A 24413-nucleotide genomic window follows, 5' to 3' on the forward strand; every position below is an offset into this window, starting at 1 on the left:
CAAGTTAACTATGGCCAGCCGGTTTATTTCACAAGCCCTTCAAGTTTGCTCATATTCTTGGGTTTCTCCAAATCTTCCATCATTCATTGCAAAACTGGAAAGTTATTTCTCCAGTCCTTCAACCAAGACCATAGGCAGGACCAAAGGCCCAATTTTACCCAGAAACTGTCTTCTAGGAGATGGTGCAGCCCCGGCCTTCACCCCATTGCCCTCCCCTCTCTTCGGATACTACAGGCAGTCCCCGACTTACGCGGATCCGACGTATGTCGGATCCGCACTTACGAACGGGGCTCTCTCGCCCCGGAGGTCGAGGTGGCGGATTGCTATCTGCGAGCTCCAGGGCGAGAAAGCCCCGTTCGTAAGCTGCTCCGGTGCCCCTGGTCTGCTGGAGACCGTCTCCAGCAGACCAGGGGCACCGGGCGGGTTCCCGCGCTTCTGAGGCTTTGCCAGAGCAAAGCCTCAGAAGCGTGGGGAACAGCCGCTGCTGCCGCTTCAGTCCGGGTGCTTGTAGTCTGCTGGGGACCGTCCCCAGCAGACCACAGGCACCGGGACTGAAGCCGCAGCCGCGGGGGGGGGGGGGTCCCCGTGTCCCTGGTCTGCTGGGGGGGGGGGGGCGCAGCTAGTGTGCCCCCCCAGCAGACCAGGCTTTTGTTTTGGACCCTGGGGCAGAGCACTAAGAATAAGAGCCTCCAGAAAAGGGCACTTTTTCCGGAGGATCGGGGCCAGTCTAGACGCTCTTTTCCGGCTTTTTTAAAAGCCGGAAAAAAGCGGCGGACATTTTTATTTAAATGCCGCGGGGGATATTTAAATAACCCCCGCGGATTTCCCTACGACGACTGCTGAAATTTACATGCCCCTTCCGGAAGAGGGGCCAGTGTAGACGTAGCCTTAAAGTGTGGGAATATTCTTCAAGTAATTGCTTTCAAAGTTCATTCAAAATGTATATACTTTGATCTAGGATTATGTAAATTTAGTGACAAAACAAAGAGTACAGTAAGAATTTAGAATTAAAGGGTGGCTCCCAAATATATTTTGATTGTGCTCTTATGTGGCAGAAAGTCTAACAGGTTCCTCCAAGACCTGCTGCCCAGCAGAACCCTTTATAAAAGGTATTTTTAGGTCTTCAGGAAAGAGCAAGACCTACTTGAGTTAGCAGAGTGCTTAAGAGCTGAACAACCTCTGAGGCTTTGGTGGGGAAAAGCATATTTCTATCAGGAAAGTACAAATGGGATACCTGTGTATTCAGTTGATTATGTTTATTAGTTAAAACTAATTTTCAAAGAGGAACAAGAACATTTTATAACATGAAATCTAGCATTTAAAACTGTACTGGGCCTGGCAGAGAGAGTGAGGGTATTCTATAAGGAACAATTGTGCATTGACAAGGAAATAGGACAGATGATTTAATACTTTTTTCTATCTCAAATACAAACATTTATTTTTTATAAGTGTGTGAATACTTAAAGCTTATGAACTTCCAGATCTGGTAAGCCTCTATTATCCTGATTTCTTTATTTTACTCAGATAGCAAGACAGAGGCAGTAACATTGAAAGATTTAAACACAAACACACAAAATAGTTAAAATACGTCAAGAAAATATTTTAAAAATATTTCACTGATAAAAAAATAAACCACATTTAAAACAACAGCAGTGATGTGACTCAAAATAACAAGACTGGTAGTTTAACAGAGATAGTCATAAACCTTTATATACCATTCTTACTCAGTGTGACAGAGAGACACCAGACTTACAGCAGGAATAGATATCCATCTAACACATCTCAAAAGTCTCAACATAGTTTCAGATTTCCTGCTTTTGTTGAAATATGGCATAATCTTTAACTTTACTTAAATGTTGCATTTTTACTGTTAACTTCTACTCTTCTGTCAAAAACGAAGAGATCATTACTGTCAGCTAACCAGTAAAGTAAAAAAGGCACAATTACACAAATCTGTCTCTAAGAGTACAGTATGAAATAGGCTATCTTGGATTATCCATATAGAGTAAAAGCACTCCAGATAAAGGTTAAATATTGTACAGACAGCTCAAACAGTATACAAAGAAACAAAAGTAAAAAAAAAAAAGTATGATGGGGATGGAAAGTAATAAATAGCATTCAACAAAAGACTAAAAACAATACAGACACAAAGATACAGAAGCTTTCATCCTTTTTAAGAGAAGTAAATCCTCGCAGCTGCGTGCACCAAATAACCTACGGTTTTGTGAAAGTGAACAATGAAACCAGGAAGTATTGACTAGAGAGCATTTTAAACTAGAGAGATTTACCTAGTAAGTTCAACAACTGTGTTAGGTAAACATACTATTTAAGTCCTTTACAACATGGAGAAATAAATAGACAAAGCCCTTAGGACAACACCACAGGAGAACTCAGAGAGGATTTTTTACCTTTGTGTTCGACGGAGCCTGTTTCCACTCCTCAGATGAGGCAAAGTATAGTTTGAGAGGACAGTCCAATAATTTGGATCAGACATATCCATTCCCTTCTTTTCAGTTCACTAAAAATTCAAAGCCACAGTACAAAAAGAAAAAGAAGAAATCCCCAATTATCTGATCACACTCTGCAAAAATTGGTAAACATTAACTCTGATCTCAAGGGAAACTTTTTAGTGTAGCTGAAAACCCCCTTAGGTCATCTAATTAGTATACAACTGCTTCTCCAAAGGTTTAATAAACTTTTCTTTTTGGTCTAACCTCTCTAACATGGGCATTTCCCAGCTATGAAAAATAAATACAATAGTTTAGCCCTATGGTCTGCTGAAAATGCTGTCTCTGTTTATGTGTGATTCACCCCTAGGTACTTTGTCATCTGTTTGGAAGATACCATTCAGATCTACCCAGAGGGAGGAGTAGGACATTTTATACTTTCAAAAGCTTCCTTTATTTATATTGTTTTGAAAAAAAACACTTGTCTAGTTTATAAATGTTAATACAAATAATATGATAACTTTGTATTTTTCCTTTATAATAAAAATATTTTTGAAAAATAAAAATTCCATTTACTCACTCCCATTCCCACAAGTAGTTTTAGAAATAAGCTAATCTTTGAGAGTCTTTTCCAAGACTCAAACCCGTCACCTTTCATCTCATCTTGCTGCTTACCAAGGGGATAAGAATGAAGTTGAGAGCTCCTACACTACACAAAAAAAAGACTGCATGATTTCATCTTTCCACCCAGGTTAAACGCGTCATACACCACTTTAGGCACTGATGATATAAGGCAACATGCAAACACACACATACCCCACTTAGTGGGTCACTCTGAAGTTTAGAGTATTAGAGTAAAAGTACTTACTTAAGCGAGCAAGTTTCAAGTAGGAGGTACAGAAGGGGGAATTCATAACCCCCTAATGTAGTGAGTTACTACACACTTGCTGAATGTAAAGATCCATAAATTTGGCATAGGTAAGTGACACATTGTCTATTCTACCAAAATACAAGCCATGTATATTGTACGTTCAATCAACAACCACACTGATGCATATAGATTTAAGTCTGTCCTAACAAGTCTGATATTAGATACCTATAATTATTTTCAGCTTGGCTGCCTGTAACTACATAAAAAACTGGTGTAACACAAAAAGCTATCACACCTGTAATGGGGGTGGATGTGGAGCTTCAGGATAGGAAATGGTACTGGCGTCAATCCACATTATCTACCATCTCCTCTTTTGACATGAAAAACAGACATATTGCAGTAGGAAGAAGAAAAAAAGGATTTAATGGCCAGTTCCCTCTCAGTGTTTTCATATGGTTCACAGCCCTTTTGATACAACTACATCCTGCTTTACGTCTTCCTCTCCTGGCCCTATTACCTACCCTCCATTTGGGATTTTACAAATTTCCTGATTTTTCTGAACTGTTTATTGCTGTTCATTTTCAGTCCGTCTGTGTTGGTTTTCCTACTTCCCATTCATTAATTCTTTAATTCTGATACCACCCCAAATCTCTGTTATCCTCCAGCGCAGGGGTGGGTAATAATTTTAGATGAGGGGGCCACTTCACTAATTTTTTAAGTGACTCCAGGGTGCTCTGGAAGGGGCGGGGCTTCTGGTGGAAAAGGTGGTGTCAGGAAACTTCTGTGATCCCCTTCCCACAGACCCCGATTGGCCTGAGCCTGGGAAAACACATGAAGTCTTTGCCCCCATTCTCTGCCTAGACAGAACCACCAGCTGTTCAGAACAGCTGGCGGTCCCTTCGTGGCACCCGCCCCCCCTTGCACGGCAGGAGGAAACTTCGCAAGCTCCTCCCACCCTCAGGCCAATCAGGGCCTGGAAGTGGAAGGAGTGCGCAAAGTCTCTTGCTCCCTGCCCCCACCCTGCAATGGGCACACAGCACTTAGAGTGAAATCACTGTGCACCCCTTGCACAGCAGGAGGAGACTTCACGCACTACCTTGCTCCCAGGCCAAACAGAGCCAGGGGGTGGGAGCAGTGTGCGAAGTCTCTCGCTCATTGCCCCCACCCTGCAAGGGGCATGAGGCACTTGCAGGGCAGAGGCAGGGAGCGAGAGACTGTGTGCCCCTCCCACCCCCAGGTCCTTATTGACCTGATAGCAGGGGAGTGGTAGAGCATCTGTGGACTGGATCCACCCACTTGGCAGGCCAGATCTGGTCCTCAGAGTCCCTTTTGTCCAGCCCTGCTCCAGGGCCCTGTCTACACTAACAATTTTCTTTACATTTCTCATTTCTGTACTGGCAACCGTACACATGTTAACTGTCTGCCATCATCAGATCATTTTTATACAACAGTGATGTTTCAATCTGCTCACCATTGCCAATCCCAAGTGATTAAAAATCTTGAATGAAGACAAACAAAAATCATGAGGTGTAAAAAAATTATACAATTGGAATTATTCAGTCACACACAGGTCACATGAGCAGACTTTGCTTTGCAACTCTTAGGGCTAGACATTTACTTTTTTAATAATATTCAAGGGAAATCTGAGGTTCTCATGTAACCATAAGAATCCAGAAGCTGTAAGATTTAAGAAAAAACACTAACTATTGCAAGAAATGGTAACATTGCCTGCTTTGAGAGGAATTAGGTGACTACTGATAAAAGTCAGGGGAGGGAGTCTGTCTATACCAGTTTTCCCATTATTGCTCCCCAGTGGCAGTGCAATGCTGGGAAGTTTAAAGAACAACAGACAATATCTATCACTGATGTGAAAGAGTTCTTTTGGCCTGGCTTGCCACAGAGATGAGGTAGAGAGCTCACATGGCAGGTTTATTATAACGTGGAACGTGGCAGCTGCTGGCTGGTAGCCCAGCTCTGAAATCAGAGACACCACAAGCAGCAGCTCAGAAGTAAAGATGGAAAAATATGATATTGTCACCCTTATTTCTACATTGCTGCTGGCAGGGAAGTCTCTTCAGAGCTGGGTGCCCAACCAACAGTCATTGCTCTCCAGCTACCCAGCTCAGAAGTCAACTGTAGCCTGCCAAATTCGATCTTTAAAAAAATATATTGGTAGCTAATAATGCAAAAGGCCTACAGGGTTATTTTCCTCTCTATGATTCAGCTTTAGCAAATTTTTATGTATATGGTGACAAGTTAAGATTTATTTTTCTGTTATTTTCCAAGAGATGAGTTATGCAAGAGGTTTTGCGTGACAGATTATTTCTTAATTTTGATCAGAACCAATAGAAAAATCTGCCAACTAGCATTAACTAGTTCCATATAAAATCATATGCCAGATTTCCTGGACAAAACCGCAAGTTCCCGCTTTTTCTTGGCTGTTCTGAGATGTAACCTAAGAAAACGTCTGCTGACCCTCACAAGGGGGAATCTTATGGTTCCACCTCATTGTAATCTGGAACAGAGAGGACGAACTTTGCACTTCTGATCAGACTGGCGAGCCTCACCCACCTAAGTTTCACTAGAGATCTTGCCCAGGCTACACGTCCCAGCTCAGAAGGTGAGTGGGAGGCAGCTCTGTGGAAGATGGCACTCACAGAGGGCTGGCTTAAAATCTGGCTCCCTGTGCATATCGACTTCTGCCTCCCCACCCTTGCTGCCTCTGATACAGAGGCAGCGGAGGGGGGTCAGGGCTTTCCTCCACTCTGGCATTCTAAGTGCAGAAGATGGTGGCTCTCAAAGAGCTTAACTCTCTCTCCCGCAAAAAAACACCACCTTTGCCTCTACAGACACTGGTTACAAAAACTTCCCCCCAGAATCATAATACACAGATTTTGGGGAATTGCTGCCATCATCAAGTGATTTTTATCCCTCAAAAAAACCAGGGGTAAACACTTGAATCCACCCCCAGGAGTACCCCAAGCTCTTTTGCCCTAACAGAGCTTGACAAAAGAAAAGAGGAAAACAAGTTGCAGTCTCTAGTAGCTGGCCTCTCAGTCTGAGGTATGCAGATACACACAGACCGACCGACCTTCCAGGACACAAGAATCAAATCATCACCTTAAAATAAAGTTATTTTTATTACAAAACAAAATATATACTTGATAAATAATACTTGGTTGCTAGATGTTACAGAACAACTAAGGAAAACAATTTAAAGCATAAAGAAAAGTCTCTGGGCACAATGCTAGATGGTAAATGGGGAGAGGAGGAATAGAGTCACACAGAGCAGTTCAAACCAAACCACAAAATAAACTATCCTGAATGTGAGTACAGCTGCTCCCCCGAGTTGCGAACGGTCAACTTACGACCAAAGCTCCCATGGAGCGGTTGTAAAGGCAGTCCCTGAGTTACAAACGTGACCCGCACTTATGAACAGCACGGTCGCGTGTAACTCAATGGGGTCCGAGTTACGAACAGCTCAAGTTACGGCCAAGTGTTTGGTCCGTAACTTGTTCATAACTCGGAGAGAGGCTGTATATTCACTTTTCCCTTTACTTACTCCCAATCTTCTCTTTATTCAGTCCATTTCCATGCCCCAAATTCCTTGGAGGCATGGTAGTCCTGCCTGGATTTAAATCATTCTGTTTCTCTCAACTCCTGGTTTCTCTCTCCCACACGAAGAACGCAGGAAAGGAATCTTATACAATTCAAATTTCATAATTTCAGCCTTCTATCTTGATTGGTTCTCCTAGCTGCCTGGCCAACAACTTTGCTAGCTACCTGAGTTTAACCCCTTAGTCACTGGATGCTGACCAGCTCTCCTCCTGTCCATTACAAGGGGGCAATGCGTGGGGTTGATAGAATTAACCGATAAGCCCAGGCTTACTGCTTAATCATGTAGTCAACTACAGTTTGACATCCTTAGTATCCACAGACAACATTCACTCCATTTGTTGCTGTATGTGACATGGTAGAACTTAGTACAGAACTGACACAGTTATCAGGAACAAACACCTGAGATGGTACTGAATGCATATTTATCAATATATTACAACATACATTCTCTCATAATAGAGTTCATCAGCTTGGAATTAAGTTGGAAAGAATCTATACACTTGGGGGGAAATAGCCTTTAGAAAACTTGAAATTTTTTTGATTGAAAGCCTGAAAATTTCAGGTCATGTTTCCAGATTAAAAAAAACAACCAAAATATTTGCAAACAAGAAAATACACATTTAAGATCAATCAACCAATATTGTCTCATCCCCTGGAAAATCATACTGAAAACCACCAGAAACTAGAGCTACTTTGTTACTTATAAAATGCTTTATTAAGATGACAGATTATAAAAAGATGACATTTTCTATTTAAGCAAAAAAGTACAAAAAATAGCAGGAAAAAAAGATTATTCTATTTCATTCCATATATGTAGATGAGGCACTAAAATGTCACCCTGAAGACAGTGAAGATTCCAAGGCAAGTAACCAATTGTTCCTTTGAAGAAAACTAAGTAACCAAAAATAAGCATACAAAGATAAGCTTTAGCTGAGAAATATTTCCTTACAATGAAGCATGCAAAAGCTCCAACTAGTTTCCAGTGTTGATTTAGATATTGAAAACTAAATGGCTAAATCCAGACAAGCAGGCATTAAAAATGCATTGTAATAAGTCTGTGGCTAGTAGGGTTAAAGAAAATAAGAAATAATTATTGAAATTCATCAGAAATAAATTAAATCCTGAGAGAAGTATAGGCCTAATATTAGATAAGGATGGTACAATTCTCTATCATCATACAGAAAAAGTAGGAGGATTCAATACATATTTCTGTTCTATTAGGAAAGATGAAGGATGATATATTTATATCTTAAAGTGACAAAGAAATATTTCCTATTCCATCAGCAAACAGGGTATATAATTGAAATTAATATAGATTTTCAACAAACCTTGGAAAATTTAAGAAGTTCCAGGGGATGTCATGGCAATATTTAAAGCAGGATAAACAGAATGAGTCAGAAAACTGTAGGCTAATTAACAGTGAGCCCAAGCAAATTGAAAGGCACACAATCAGTAAAATATTCACGTTTTATGAAAAACTGGTCTTGTCAGACGTATCTGGTATGTTTTTTTCATGAAATTACAAGTTTGCATGATAAAGAAACTACTTAGCCTTCTGTAAAGCATTTTACCTTTCCACATGGCATTAGGGCAGGGGTGGGCAAAAAGGCCTCCATGGGTTGGATCCAGCCTGCCAAGCAGGTGAATCCAGCCCACGTAGGCCCTGCTGCTCACCTGCTCCCAAGCCAATTAAGGCCTGGGGGTGGGGAAGCACCGGAAGCCTTCTCCGCTCTGCCCCTACCCTGTGAGCAGCACATGGTGTCACATGCTGCTTGCAGGGCGGGAGCAGAATGGAGAAGGTTTCAGGTGCTCCCCGCCCCCCAGGCCTTAAGTGGCTGGGGGCGGGGGAGCGCACAAAGCTTCCTTCATTCTGGCCCAACCCTGCAAGTAGCCCGCCGCACTTCAGAGTGCCACGTGCTTCTTGCAGGGAGGAAGGAGGCTTTGGGCGCTTCCCCGCCCCCAGGCCTTGATTGACCTGGGGGTGAGGGAGCATGCCAAGCCTCTTCCAGGGCATGGGTGCCTAGTGGGAAGGGGGGACAAAGGGGCTCCCCCACCCCCAGACCAATCATGGCCTGGGGGTAGCCCTGCCCCTTCCTGTTTAGACTCTGCCCTTTTCAGGGTGGCCTGGGTCTACTTCAAAAATTTTTGAAGTGGCTCCCAGGCAAAAATGATTGCCCACCCCTGCATTAAGATGATCCCAGTGTAAATGAATTAAAAATCATTTAATTGGTAAATCTCAATGTAACTGTAAACAAAATATATCTAGAGGGTACCAAAGACAAGACTAGAAAGATGATTATTTTTAAAACAACATTAATGACCCAGTAGAACAACTTGCCAAGGCATGTTGTAGATTCTCTAGCATCTGGAGTCTTAAATCGAAGTTGGATATCTTTCTAAAAGATATGCTACAGTTCAAATAGAAGTTATTGGCTAATGTTCTTTGACCTATATTATGCACGAGACTTGATTATCCTAATGGTATTAAAACCATTAGTGATAAGATCCCTTTCATCAATATTTTCTGGTTTAAAAACCCATGAATCAAGGACATTTCATTTTGCCCTATTGCAATGTTTGACCTTTTCCTCCCTCTAGTGGTTGATACTGTTGATGTACCACTCACTCATTACTCGTCTTTAATGAATTAAAACATGAAATTGTGTGAGAAACAATGTATCCTAACAAACTTTTAAAACAAAATGGAAGTGGTGTTTGTGTAGAATATATGTCTGCTAAATTTCTAACAATATCCATTGATATTTATAATCGTGTCAATATTATTACTCTAAATAGATGTAATATACCATTCAAAATTCAAATTACCCTACTTTTTTTTTATTGTATTATATCTTAATCAAGCTAAACGTATTTGACAAAAGGGACTATCATTTTGTATAAAGTCACTGAATCGGTCTTCATTCATAAGCGATTATGATTTATGAAAAGTCTCTCAAACATTAACTAAAACCTAAATATGTATTGAGCAGACAATATGCATATGAATCAGGCAAGGCCATTTTACTTTCTTCCTCTATATAGTTCAGTCAACCATGTATCTAAGCTAGTATAAATTTGTTCTGACCTGGAGATGGGATTCAATTATTATTAGGTGCATACATAACTGGTTGGATTACCATGCCTAGAGAGTAGTTATTATTGGTTCATGGTCATCCTGGAAGGGCATAACAAATGGAGTTCTGCAGGGATCTATTCTAAGGATTAGTTCTGATCATTATCTTCATCAATGAATTAGATATTGGCATAGAGAGTGTGCTTAAAAAGTCTATGGATGATACCAAGTCAGGAGAGGTTGCAAATGCTTTGGAGGATAGGATTGGAATTCAAAGTCAGCTGGAGAAATAGTCTGAAATCAATAGGATGAATTCAATAAGGACAAATGAAAAGTTCCTTCCACTTAGGAAGGAACAATCAGTTGCACAAAGGCAAAATGGGAAATGGTAGCCTAGCAGAGGTAAAGAGCTCTAGGGGTCACAGTGAACCACAAGCTAAATACGAGTCCACAGTGTAACACCGTTGCAAAAAAAGCAAGCATTGTTCTGGGATGCCTTAGCAGGAGTTTTGTAAGCAAGACATGAGAAATAATTCTTCCTCTCACCTCTGCACTGATTAGGCCTCACTGGACTAGTGTGTCCAGTTCAAGGTGCCACATTTCAGAAAAGATGTGGATAAACTCGAGAAAGTCCAGAGAAGAACACCAAAAATGATTAAAAGTCTAGAAAATGTGACCTAGGTGGGAAGACTGAAAGAATTGGGTTTGTTTAGTTTGGGAAATAGAAGACAAAGGGGACATGACAACAGTTTTCAAGTACATAAAAGGTTGTTCTAAGGAGGAAAAATGCCTCAGTTATACAGTTATATTCTAAAGTGCCGAACAGAAAAAAATTTCTAATTTACATACACCTTGGTACCCATCCCACATGACAGCTAACCTATGCTGTAATTAAGACTTCACATCTACCACAGACATCTGCTGGAGCACGGGAATTGGCAGGGACTGATTGTGTTCGGTCTGGATTGTTGGAAAAACATGATTTCTTAAAAAAAAATCTGATTTTACTGCAAAAACCACAAAAAGGTTATTAACTACCCAGGAACCAAGGGTGCTATGTATGAAGTTACTAGAACAGCAGTATTTCCCTGATTCTCCTCTGCCCTAGTTTGGGTTCGTGTTCCGGCTAACTTCAGTGATTGATTCAGTTGATTCTGCTGTCAACAGAATAGCATGATGGAGTATCCTGTGCAGTAGGAGCTGGCAAATTGGAACTTTGAGACAGAGGAAAACAATGCTTAAGAAATATTATGGGAAATGCCTGTCTCCACCACACTTTGAATTTCGAGCACTGAGCACTTTGCTTTATAGTCAATACAGTCTTAAATGTGTACAAGTCACCTTTAAACGACTCTCTTACTCAAAAACGTACAAAAATCCCGTCTAAAACTCATGTCCTGTAATCTGAATTTTCAAATAACCCCAAATATATTTAGGGCCAATAAGAAGAAAGCTGGAGTTACTGAATCTTCCTGATTCAGAGGATGGATATTTAAAGTAACAGTTATAGGGGATAACTGAGCACATCACTGTATGAGGTCCAATTTTTTCCTAAAAAAAAAAAAAGGACTAATAATTAGCTCACATCTCAACTGATGCCAAAATGTGCCACTGTCTCCAGTCGCATGTACCAAATATAACAGGTTCATCTGATGCATCAGTGAAACAGCATCACAGGAGATAAAAAGAATTTATAGAACAGTTTATTTGTCCAAAAACATTGAAATGGGAACGAACAATCTTCAGATACAATCATAGAATCATGGGATTAACAGAGACTTCAGGAGGTCATTCAGTCCATCCCGCCAATACCAATTAAATCATCCCCAGCAGGGCTCTCTCAAACTGGGACTTAAAAACCTAAATGGATACAAGGAAAACACGGTTGGAGTAAGTGAATATAAAACATGATGTAGGAGAAAGCCTTAGAAAGGAAGATTAAGTTGCACTTCATTCAAGATTAACTTGTGGTTAAAGGACCTCAGGTTCTGTTCCTGATTCTGCCACAGATTCTGTGTGTGATCATGTCATTTAATCCCCCTGTGCCCATCTGTGAAATGGGGCTAATAATACTTCTATGTCTCACAGAACACTGGGAATAATATCATACATTTGTATACAGTACTCAGAAACTAATGTAGTGCCCTTCCCCCCACCCCCCATAAGAAAAAAGAAATAGAGCTAGACAAAAGCAGGGGAGATCCTCATGCTGGCTTCTACAATGGTTTCTATAATTCTTCTCTCAAAGTTATGAGGAAAGGTGTGTGGGGAAGACATGCATTAACAAGACAAAAGTTATTATCTCTTCATCCCACTGTGGACAAAAAAAGCTATACCTATACGTAGTCCAGTGGTTCCCAAACTTTTCGGCATCAGACCCCCTTTTTGATTTTTGAGAAACCCTCATGCACTGACCCCCCCCCCAGCCCAAAAAAAAAACAAAAACAAAAACAAAAATAGCAGCAAAGCTTGTGGAGGAAAAAAAAAAAAAAGGAACTGACTGGGGCCAATAAACAGTCGCAACCCCTTTAATTCCCGGGACCAGTGTAAAAAAAAGGTGCCGGTACTCCAGGGGAAAAGTTGTTGACCCTTTTAAGAGCAGAGCAGGCATTGCCCTTTTAAGGCAGCCATTTTGAAGTCTGCCCAGGATGCTCCATCCTTCCCCCACCCCACCTAGCCCGAGCTGCACGTGTTCCGGTAAATGCCCAAACCAGGAAAAACAGAAAATATGGGACATTTCACACGTTATTTTCTGAATTTTATCATCGGACAGACTGGGCTCTTTCTTGGGGGGAGAGATGGGGAGAGTATGATTAATGGGGGAAGCTGGGTCACTTCACGTCCCCCAGTTTGGGAACCTATGACCTAGTCAGAGGTAGGGAGAAGTGGCAGTTTTCTCTTCCTCCATATAGAAACAAGAGGAGAGGGACGTGCACAGAGTGATAAATATTTCTTTCCTTCTCTATAGAGTTAACAGGCAAGTATGCCTGGTCTGTAGTCAGCATCTCAAACATCATTCATTAACCAATATGAACAAAGCTAAGAGTGCAGGATCAGCACTGACTGTTCTAATCCCTGGCATTGATTGACTTAAGACATTTCTATAAGCAATAGCTAACATGTGCAAACTAATATTCCAACATTCAATCATAAGCCAAAATTACTCAGCTGAACTCAAATGAGCTAACAGTCTCAATTTTAAAAGTTTCAGAGGGATAGTTGTGTTAGTCTAACTGAAAAAAATGTTAAAAATAATGAATAGTCTTGCAGTACCTAATACCATCTACATTTTTGGTAGTCTCTAAGGTGCTGCAAAATTATTAGTAATTTTTAAGTCTCAATTTTAGTCATATGAGGCAAACTGACTATATGATTTACCCATTCTTAATGGGTGATCATTGAGAAAAATGATTGTTCTACCAATTTACACATATCCTGACACAAGACTGTTTATTATCTAGTCCGGGCCTGGGCAAAATACAGCCTGCAGGCCACATTTGGCCCACCAACCTACCGGATCTGGCTCGCGGACGCAGCAGAGAGCACCAGGCAGGCTCCCCTGTTTGCCCCGCAGACTGCTCAGAAAAGCAGCTGCAGGGCCACTTCAAAACTGTGATCCCAGAGGGGAGTAGGTGAAGGCTTCAGGCACTACCCCTGCCCTAAGCACAATCCCATTGGCGAGAAACCAGCTCAGTTATTCATACAAGCACATGGCCCTGCAGCCTGTGCAGGTGCGAGGCAGACAGGCTGTCTGGCTGTCTGAGAAACTTAAGTTCTGCAAACATTTAGCTCTGCAGGTAGGCAGGCTGGTTGGGCTGCTGTCTGGTGAGTCTCCTGGCTAGAGCCTGCCTCTGGCACCCGAGTCCCTACTTTCCCCAACCCTCTACCCCTCCACTTGACATACCCAAACCCTCTGCCTCCCTGCTACACCCATATCATCTCCTAGATCTGGCATCCCAATCCCCTGCCCCAGATCACAATCCCCTCCTACTCTAAGTCACAACCCCAAACTCCTGCACCCCAGTCTCCTGCCGTAGGTCACAACTGCCTCCACCCAAAATCCCTCCCAGACTCCACTCTCCCTCCTGCACCCCAATCGTTTACCCCAAGCTCTCTTCTGCACCCAACCTCCAGCCCAGACCCCTCATCTCCTCCATTATCATGAAAGAGTGTGGCCCATGACTACTTTCCAAAATCTTGAAGTGGCCTCCCATCAAAAATTATTGCCCACCCTTGATCTAGTCAGTTTACACACATGGACCGAATCCCCACGTTATTCTGCCTATTTTGATCTGAAAATAACTATTAACCTTTCAAATAAATCTCTCATTTGAAAGCTCAATTGCTAGACATAGATTTTAAGGAATCTATATGCTTGCAGTGAAAAATGATCAGGCTATTTTAACATCTTCATTTCTTGTATAAGAGTCTTAAAAAGATAACAATCCAGGTTCTAAACATCTAGTTACTCAGAAAAGATTACCATTTTTCATAATGCGGAATTTTAAAGGAGTAAATGACGGAAGGATTCTACAATAGTTATTATTAAATAGTGTGGTTTTATAAACGAACATTATTCTCAGGGTCACTCTAAGGATGCTGATATAAAGGAAGGATATTTTGGCATGATGAGGGGTTACAGACAGGCCTATACTTGAAACCTTCCCCATCAGAGCTAGGTTGGTGAGGAGTGTGATCTCTGACTGACATGCCTATGCTGATGAATGGCCCTAATGCAAATGTAATTATACCAGCAAAAGCTATACTGCGCTTTTACTGGTATAGCTTATTTTTTCAGGATGGGGCTGGAATAACTACTCTCATCCGAGTGCAGTTTTAGCAATACAGTGCTTCGTGTCCACAAGGAGCACTTTGAGGCATAGAATTCCAACGTAGCTGTACTGGCACAGACCTCCTAATATACATCTACTAAACAAGATACAGTTGTATAAAAACACCCCGATTCATTTTAGTTTCATTCCTAATATGATATCATAGGAAGTTTACACAGGCATTGTCTTCACTGCCTGCCAACCCTGTGCAGAAGCCCCTTACCACTGTTTTTGTCATTCACACATCTACATGCTGTTCTCAGGGCCGCTAGCAGTGGCTGCCACTGCATTCTAAGTTATAGGGCAGACCGTGAGGTAGCTGTTGACCTCTGTTGCTGCTACAAAATTAATGCAGAGAAAATGTTTCACCATAATAAACAAGCTATCCTGGTCTGCTAATCTTCTCTCATAAACCCACTGGACATATACTCTTGCCATCACCTATGCTCTGACACCGGCCTAGAAGTGGTGTACCTTCATATCTCTACTGCTCAGTATCCATGGTCCATACTGCTTGCAATTTCTTAAACTTCACTCCTCTCTGGTGCTAAAATCATCATCACAGCGGCCTTCAAGAAGCCCATATATCGGCAGGAGACCACCTGTCTGCATAAACACACTGGAATCTTGGTGTTGGGCTGAAATGAACAAAACTCACAACTTTTAACACTACAAAGAGGAACACTGAACTGTGTGATGGCAATTCATCAACTGCTGGATGATCACAGGATCAAGTGGACTAGACAACAGCACCAGGAGAAAATAAAGAGGTTGAGCTACCAGAAGATTAGGCATAAAAGGAAGAAATCTGGTACTGTCCTGGCGATATGCCCATTTTACAATGAAATGGAATGTGTTCTGAGCAGCCACACAAACACAATGACCCACTTCAGATATGACTCATTTAGGGTGCTGGGATGTTTGTGGGTTCAGAACTTGGATGTCTGAAGGCTTGACCCAAGCCCGCCCCAGAAGCCAATAAAGAGAGAGATGGGGAGGCGGGGAGGAGGCTAGGTTCCAGCTGACAAGATCTTTTACCTTGTTCCAGAACAGCATAGTGTAATAGAGTTCTTCTACACCAGAGTTTCTCAAACTGTGCTCCGCAGAGCCCCCGGGCTCCACGAGACATCTCCAGGGGCTCCGTGAGGTTGACAAACTGGAAACATCGATAGGTACAACACATACAATCAGTGGACTGCTGGGGCTCCGCATACATTTTTATGCTTGTAAAGGGCTCCAGAGCCCAACAAGTTTGAAAACCACTGTTCTACACCAAGGAAGCAAGGAGGATGCAGCATCTCAGGCTGGTAAAATGGAGACAGACATTTTCCTTATTATAACCCTCGCTGCCATGTCAGCTATGGGTTGTTGGCCTATGGCCCATGACAAAAGCAAGACTGCTTTTGTAAAAACAGCTGAAATGAACAGAGAAGGGCATACAACATGAGTATTCACGCTTAGCAACAGGCTGAGAAGTAAGCGAAGCCCAGAACAAAGCTCAGCAGAAAGCTTAGTAAAAATGCTTTGATTAAGGTAATAAGATTCTGCACTATGTCGCCTGTGATAAAGTACAACACAAAGGCTTAAAACACTGGATTTCTAGAAAATTTGGAGGCACATATAATCATAAAGAAACCGTATTTACATATGGGGAAACATGATGCAAATAGTTTATGCTAGCAATCAGAAACCTTAATTATGGTCCCCCAAAATAGCAAACATAGGTCACAGGTGGGACCTAAATCACTTATGATTTCAGATGCAAGAAAAAAGGCCATGAAAAGATGCAGCCAAACCCTAGTTGAAACCTCAGGGATGAGGGACAACCAAATGGTAGAAGCTTGAGTATGAACAAGAGCTCTTAGGGTGATCTGCACTTACCTGTGTAAACTTTGTTTTTACCAATCTGCACAAGACTAAGACAGAAGAAAAGATCTCAGCATCGGGGGTTGCTTTATCTTTTACTATCCTAAGACTATAAGTATGCATGATCTGGAGGGTATTTTGTTATAGGCATGTTTTTGCATAATTATGCTTATGCTTGGATTTATTTGGATTTTAAGTAAAGCCTTAAAGAATATGTATGTGCTCCATTAATTTTGAAACTCAAAATTTCTCATGTAGTTGCAAATTAAAAGAACCTGTTATTTGTAACTGGTGCATTCTGCTTCCTAGATTTTATGGATGCAGTGCCATCAATGCTCCCTCCTTCAGCCCCCACCCCAACTACTATTATCCTACCCTCCCTTTTTCCTGATCATTCTGCTCAAAATGGCTGACAAAGCAGAGGAAAAACACACAAACACACACTTTATAACAGATGAATGCAGTACTTTTTCACACAGAAAAAGCATTTGTGTTGAAGTTAAAAGGTTAGTTGCCATATAACAGTCACAATGTAAACTGCCATAGAACTATGCTGAAAGGTGCTCACTATCATCTCACACACCAAAAAGCACCTTGCTGTTAGTGCAGAAGCTGGTTTATTGTTGATCTGATTTGGATCTTTCCTGGGGATTAGCAAAATAGAATTTTTCACAGAGTAAAAATTCCAAGCAATCTCAGATTCCTTCATAAGGCAATCCTCCCCCGCCACAGTTATAACTTGCGATCCCCATCATCAGGTCATCTGTTACGAGATATGAAAGATTTCCTTAACATAAATGGAACTCAACTTTGAAGCAGCATATCATGTAATGTTGCAGAAGTCTGAGAATAGTTTAAGATCATTACCATTGCTGTGGTCTTCCAGTACCTAACACCCCCACGACTTCACCATGATGATATGTGGGAGAGAGAGATATTTGAGGGACTATTCCCCAGGGCATGAGCCACAGGTGAACATCCAGGAATGCTCTATGGAATCATTTGGACATCACCATGCACTACAAATATGTAAAATCATATCTGGGGTAGCCAGTTAGTGAGCCGTAGTCCACCACACCATCAAAAGTGCTAGCTTAACTCTGCATCTGATCCAATGCACCAGAAAGAACAGTATATATAATGTCCTTAGAATGACAGGGTTTTACCTTGTGTTTGCAGACATTTTTACCACATTAGGCCACTTTCTTTTTTTTTTTTTTTTTTTTTAAGAGTCCATGAAATTCTACAAAGTTGAACAGAATGTGTGTGTGTGTGTATATATATATAAAAATACAATACAATACATGCATAAATACTAGAATACAAAGCAAAAGCTCTAATACATTATGCAATCCCATTAAATTCCCCCGACAGCTCTAAAATTCAAGAGGAAAACACTCTTTTATAGCCTTTGCTATAAAGCAAAGTAACAGACCGTGCAGCAATAATAGGTTAATTTGTTGGTTGTTTGCAAGCAGATGCCCAATCATAACTATCGGCAACACAGTCAACCCCATAGCAGTGCCCATCACAATTATGGTGTTAAAGATACTACAGTCCAAATGGGTTAATAAGTGATGGTGTCTTGCTTGTAATTGGCCAAAAGCACATTTTATAACCATCCTGTACCTGCTCAAACATGTAGTTAAACTACTTTGTCGTGTTAGTGCACATCAGGGTAAGGACAGCAGAGGGTACGCCATGTCATCTAAAAATCAAATTTGCCATAAACACCTCACCACTCTCCTCTGTTACTGAGGGGGAACAATGTTGAAACAAGCTCGAGTTCCAGAATGCCCTGGTAATGAATAACCCTGCAAGTACATGTTTTATTACACACACATAGAAGTTTGACAAACACTCTTGCTGGAAGTTTTCTTAGAATTCAGACTCTGAAACCACACACAAAGCTGCTCCCTAAAACAGAAAGACACAATTCACACTACACACCCAACCTTGCAAGCAGCACCAGGAACCTCTGAGCATTTAATCTGGTAGCTTTACAATTTTAATAGTTTTCCATACACCAGAGTTTCTGGTGGAGTTGTCTATGTAAATAGTACAGTATCCCACAAGAATAGCATAAGTATCTTTTCCTGTTAATACACGTTTGAGATCAGATGGGTCTGGGTCTTCCATTACATCTGCATGACTTGGGAAACCCATGTGCCCAAATTCTGCAATGTCAGGAGTATTTCCAGCTGTGACAAGCCTAGAGCACCTCATCCACTGCCTTGCAAACCTCCATAAGCATGCACTACTAGTAGATTTCCCAATGCCAAACTGATTGCCAACAGATTTTTAGCAATCTGGGGTTCCCAGTTTCCACAGGGTGATAGCAACTAGATTGTTACTGGCTCTTTCGCCTTGGTGCTCTACCACTCACATGCCAGGGCTAGTTTCTCACAAAATTCCAGGAACATATCTTTCCTCTTGCAAAAGTTCAGGGCTTGAAGATAGCCATCCCATGTTTGCAGTGCAGTATGATCTCACCAGTGTTCTTGTAGTTCTGGTTCAGAAGCACTGGTCTATGTAAGGGTTATCTGCCATTAAAAATAGCAATAGCTCAGTCCATGCCCACATAAGCCCATTCAATACTGTCATTGGGCTTCTCCTAACTCCAAGCTGCTCGCTCAGTCTTCTCTGGCCCAACAGCTGTCTCTGAAATCCTGCCAACATTTCCTGGCAGCTGCTTCTGCAGAGGCATGGAAAAGGAACACTGCCCTCCAAAATGCAGCGATTGTCAATCCTACGAATTAGGGAGACAAGGATCCATACCTTCAGCACCCTGGAAGATGGATTATCACTAGGAAGTAAATTTCTCAAGTCTAAACCAGTTCCTCCCAATCATAAGACTGGACAAACTGCCCCACACATTGCAAATGTACACAAAGAGCAACATAGTAAGTTGTGGTGTTATGAACCTCTGTAAGTTCAGATAGCTCTCTGGTATCGACCTGGGGAGAGCGCCAGTACAGAAATTGGGCATGGCAGCAATGTGCTAATATCAACCATGTGGTAACTGGCTACCTTGTAGTGATAAGCATGCAGATACTTAACCTTAGGGACACCATGACACGAAGACAAGAATGCAATCCACTCTGGGGTCAGAGCTGTGAGCTACTGTGCTACCTCTCTGCCTCTCAGGAAGTAGGAGCTTTGCCGGAGGTTAGACTGCACACCAGCTCCCTGCCATACCAATCTGTCTTACTCACCAGCAAACTCCTCAATGCTCTACCAGTCTGTATTTTGCCTCTCAGAGATGTCCCTGAGCAATGCGCTCCCACTACCTCTTAACATTCACAGAAGATATTAAAATTATCCATGTAGATGACATTAAGTGTAAGGAATAAAGATAGAAAGGTTATAAACACATACATGAAGGTAAAAATGTTCTTCCTAATGTCTCAGGCTTAGCAAGCTGCAGTCTTTGTTCAAGGGAGTTTCCTCAAAATCTTCCTTTTCCAGTTATGGCATAGGGCTCCTACAGGGAAGCTAAGCAACACTGAGCATGTGCTCAATGCAGTTTCCTGTGATATGCAGGATTTAGTGGATGTGCCCATCCTCTTTCTTCCATTCCCCTGCTGTGTTTCCTCAGCCCTCCGCCCTATGACATGCTCTAAAATGTGTAAAGTTAACCAACACTGCAAAACTCCATTGGAATTATTGTTTCACTGACAGTTCAAGAAAGATTATTTTTTCTTCTGATATCTTTGTTCTATACAGTTTGTTCACTGTGCTCTTCCACCAATCACACAAAAGTCAAGAAATAAGCTTTAAAAGGTTTCTTTTTTTTTCTGTAATATCATTTGCAATAGTTGGAAGAAAACACTGGGTTCATCCTAAGGGAAGCCAAACATAGCCATCCTATGTGGTTGCACATATTAAACTACTTAATGTCATGTAGATAAAATGGCCACTGCACATACAAAATGCCATAAAACTGTGCCAGGTTTTGCTGTCAAGGAGTTTCATATTTTGTGCTCAGATAAACTGATCTTTATGGATTAGCAGATAAGCACTTTTACAAAAATAAGCCAGCAAGTCATATGTAAAGTAATCGGAGCAGTATCTCAAGTTATCTTAAAAAGCAAAATTCTGAGAGTAAATCTCAGTAAATCTGCCAGAAGATTTTCACTCTCTATTTTGCTTTAGAAAACACTTAAGTAGTTCAGGAGATCTTAATTCAGGTCATTTTATAACTGCATACAGATTTTTGTACAGATTTTAGAACAACAGTAACATTTTTTACTACCATCAACATCACAAACCTAATATTACCAAATGTTCAACCATTTTGCAGTGCTGGCTACACTATGGAAGCTAATCAAACTCAACTAATTCTTTATCCATCTCCAAACAGTTGCCTAATCTAAGTCACTAACTTGCAGCAGTGTAAGAAATCTCACAATAAACAAATTTATATAAAATGCAACCCAGACAATCATAAGCTTCTATAATAAAACTAACAGACAGTTACTTTGGGGGAAATCTTTATGTGAGCTAAGGGAAAGGGGATCAACAGAATAGCATTTAAAATGTCTCAGACAAGTTATCTCTTACAAAAGAAAAAGCTAAAGCAGTTTTCAGACTGCCACAAGGAAATAATTGCCTCTAGAGCACTGGATGAGCACCTGAAGATATATTCTTTAAAAAGTTAAAAAATAAATATCACTCTAAAGCACCATTTCCAAGATGTGAAAGCTGGCAATTTTTCAAGATTGCTTTCTCTCCCATTAATCATTTCCCCATTTAGAATACACAGTTTTTATTAAATCTGCCTCCTCAACTGTATGAAGAAAAAAAATCAGATTAAAACATTGTATAAGACTATCAAATTTGTTTGTATTCAGCTATAAGCTATTTACATAGCTTCAGGTTGTCCATAAAAATGATTTTAAGGCATTCAGGGCCCAAGCCATTGAGGGTATGTCTTCACTGCACAGTTTACCTGACTTTTAGACCAACCCCCACTATCATCCACAAAGACAAACATCTTACCCAGTACTGTGATGCTTTAAGCTCTGACTATTTTACCCATTTGGGGATATGGATTAGAACCCAGGATCCTCTTTCATTTGGGCTGGAATTTACCACTTTTTGCAGTGAGAACATAGGCTAAATTCCTTGACTGCTGATAATCCTTCAGTGCCTTTTCAATATCACCTCCTCCCCCAAGGACAAGATACGCTTTCAAAAATTGACTGGAAAAGAATCCTAGTGTGTCTCAGCACAACCCTCTCCCCCCCTCCCCGGGAATATGCCCTGAGACATACACTGGTAAGTGCCAGAACACTGAGGATACAGTAATTCAGGTATGGCTTTGCTGTGGAGATGCTCAGATGGGGGCTAAACCAACCCAGATGCTCGGATCCCTATACCTTCTCCTATGAAGCGAAGACATAGTCTGAGGGATTTAAGGTGAAGTGCAAGTACTTGAAGTTTAATTTTGCTCTGAAAATTACTTAAAACAGCATTGTAGGATTCCCAGTCTATCATCTCTCTGTTTTCTTACCAATATACTCTGTTTAATAGTTAAACAATTTTCTTACCTATGAGTTCCACAAACACAACACAGACTCTGAAAGTCAAATTGTTGTAATTCCCTTTTGAATAGCAGACCAGTAAAAAGATTCTGGAGATTAAATTGGTGTTTCTTATGTTAACTTCAAATTATAACCCCATTTACACTTGTATAATCCCATTATTTAATGAGTTTGCTCATGTTCAAATGACTGGCTCTCAATAAACAATTCCATTGATGATACACACGATAGAATATTAAAACACACTCTCCCTCAGCTAGTTGGCTCAGCAGGGCCAACAGGCATAAAAAGGCTTCAAAAGCTTAGAAATGGTCTACAGTACTGAAAAGTTGCATCGGCATAGCCACATCCATATCCCCATGAAATGCAGTTAGGATGGCTTAGCCCAATGTAAACTATGTTAAAATGATAAAAGGGTTCAATCTGTTGGAGTAACTACTGCCACTCAGGGAGATGGATTACCTACCATGTTACTATAGTGTGTACACTCAAGTGATTCAGTAGCATGGCTGTGGCTGCAGTAGGGATGTAAGCAACTTGTTTACAATCCAATAAGCATAAGCAGACTAGTCAGAGACACAGACAGCAGGGAGGCACAGCAGTTGGTGCTGGGGGGAGCCAGCTTAAAAGCCAGTTCCCCCACCAGCATCATCTCCACAGGAGAGTAGGGGAGGCAGAGGTGTACTGTGGGACCGCACACAAGCCTGGCAGCTCTTAATATATTTTAAAAGCACAAGAACAGCAGAGGGGACTGGGCGCAAGCCAGGAATCAGCTGTCCCAGCCTCTGCCTGGTCCTCCCCCCCGCTGCACTTTAGCCTGGCGGCTCGTAATACGTTTGAAAGGCAGAGCTGCAGGGGGGTCCCGCTGCAGCTCTGCAGTTCCCCCCCTTATCAACCAATCAACTCGCCAATATAAATTCCATCGACTAGTAGATTAGCTGATTAAACACCATTTAAAGTGCTATGGCAGTGCAGTTTAGACATGTTAAGCAGAGACATTATTTTAAGGACAGAATTGGTTTTGCAGAGATAGACTAACATGGCTACCCCTCAGATTATTTTAAAGGGCACGCACACACACCCAGACAGCCTCCCTGACTTCCCAAACCAGCTTCAAAACCCAACAAGCTCCTAGACACATCACATTCTGAAATTCAAGACTTTGCCTTTTCTACCTTATCATTCACCCTCAAGTCCTCCCTTCAACCACATCCTATCTTATTTTAATCCTCTACTATGCAGCATGCTTTTTGCCCTCTTCTTTCAAGACCTTTATCTCCTTCCCCTCACTGCTAATTTTGGTCTTGCTATATAAATAGATTTGTACAGCAGCCATCCACCATTCCCATTCCCCATTTCTATTCCAAAGAACCCACCCACCCAAAGGCCAAAATAATTCCATGCCTATTAGATTACTCTTTTGAATCAATAATTCAAAATTCTGCACATCACCTTCTAAGCAACTTCTTAGTCTTTTTGCAACCCTTCTATTGTCCTCTGAACACCCCTATTGTTTTTCATATTCATTTGTTTGTGGTTTCATAGAAGCTTTTGGGGGAAGGAATCATTTCTTCTGTATGTTCTATAAAGCACTTTTTCCAGTCCTGAGGGAACGCTGCATTTTTACTATAATTCCAAATACAATAATCACAGAATTCCCTCAGGACTGATTTGCAGCTTTATATAAAAAGATCCATCTATATGAAAAACAACAAATAGTCTGGTAGCACTTTAAAGACTAACAAAACATGTAAATGGTATCATGAGCTTTTGTGGGCACAACCCACTTCTTCAGATGACCGGACTGTTGATCACCTGTAGAAGTGGACTGTGCCCACAAAAGTTCATGATACCATCTACATGTTTTGTTAGTCTATAAAATGCTACCAGACTATTTGTTGTTTTTTAAGTTTTTCCTGTTACAGGCTAACTCAGTAACCCCTCTGAACCATCTATATGAGTTAGAAATTTCTAAAAGGTACAAATGGCAGATATGTGCCTGTTTCCCCACTGACTCCCATCTGTTTACACCTATCATCCCCAAACAGTTCTTTTCATACAGTATCCTTTAAGAAGAGTAATACTAATCACTTTGAAATGACCAATGTCAATTGTGTGATGTCAACTACTGTCAATGAAACTTACAGTAGATAGCTTGCT

The 24413-nt window shown here is 41.2% G+C and overlaps 1 protein-coding gene across 6 annotated transcripts in view; it reads right to left on the reverse strand.

Moving 5' to 3' along the window:
• The window catches only part of MAST4 (microtubule associated serine/threonine kinase family member 4), a 443204-nt gene that overhangs the window by 169688 nt on the left and 249103 nt on the right, over window positions 1-24413 (reverse strand). The window contains exon 1 of one of the 6 annotated variants that reach the window (XM_075932360.2): window positions 2409-3036. The exons of the other annotated variants lie outside the window; for them this stretch is intronic. Coding sequence (XP_075788475.2) covers window positions 2409-2500 — 92 coding nt within the window. The 5' untranslated portion in view covers window positions 2501-3036. Of the gene's footprint in view, window positions 1-2408; window positions 3037-24413 lie in introns of those variants that run through there. 6 annotated transcript variants of the gene reach the window in all.

This window comes from Pelodiscus sinensis, chromosome 6 (assembly GCF_052426305.1).
Source record: "Pelodiscus sinensis isolate ZL-2025 chromosome 6, ASM5242630v1, whole genome shotgun sequence".
Lineage (NCBI taxonomy): Eukaryota > Metazoa > Chordata > Testudines > Trionychidae > Pelodiscus > Pelodiscus sinensis.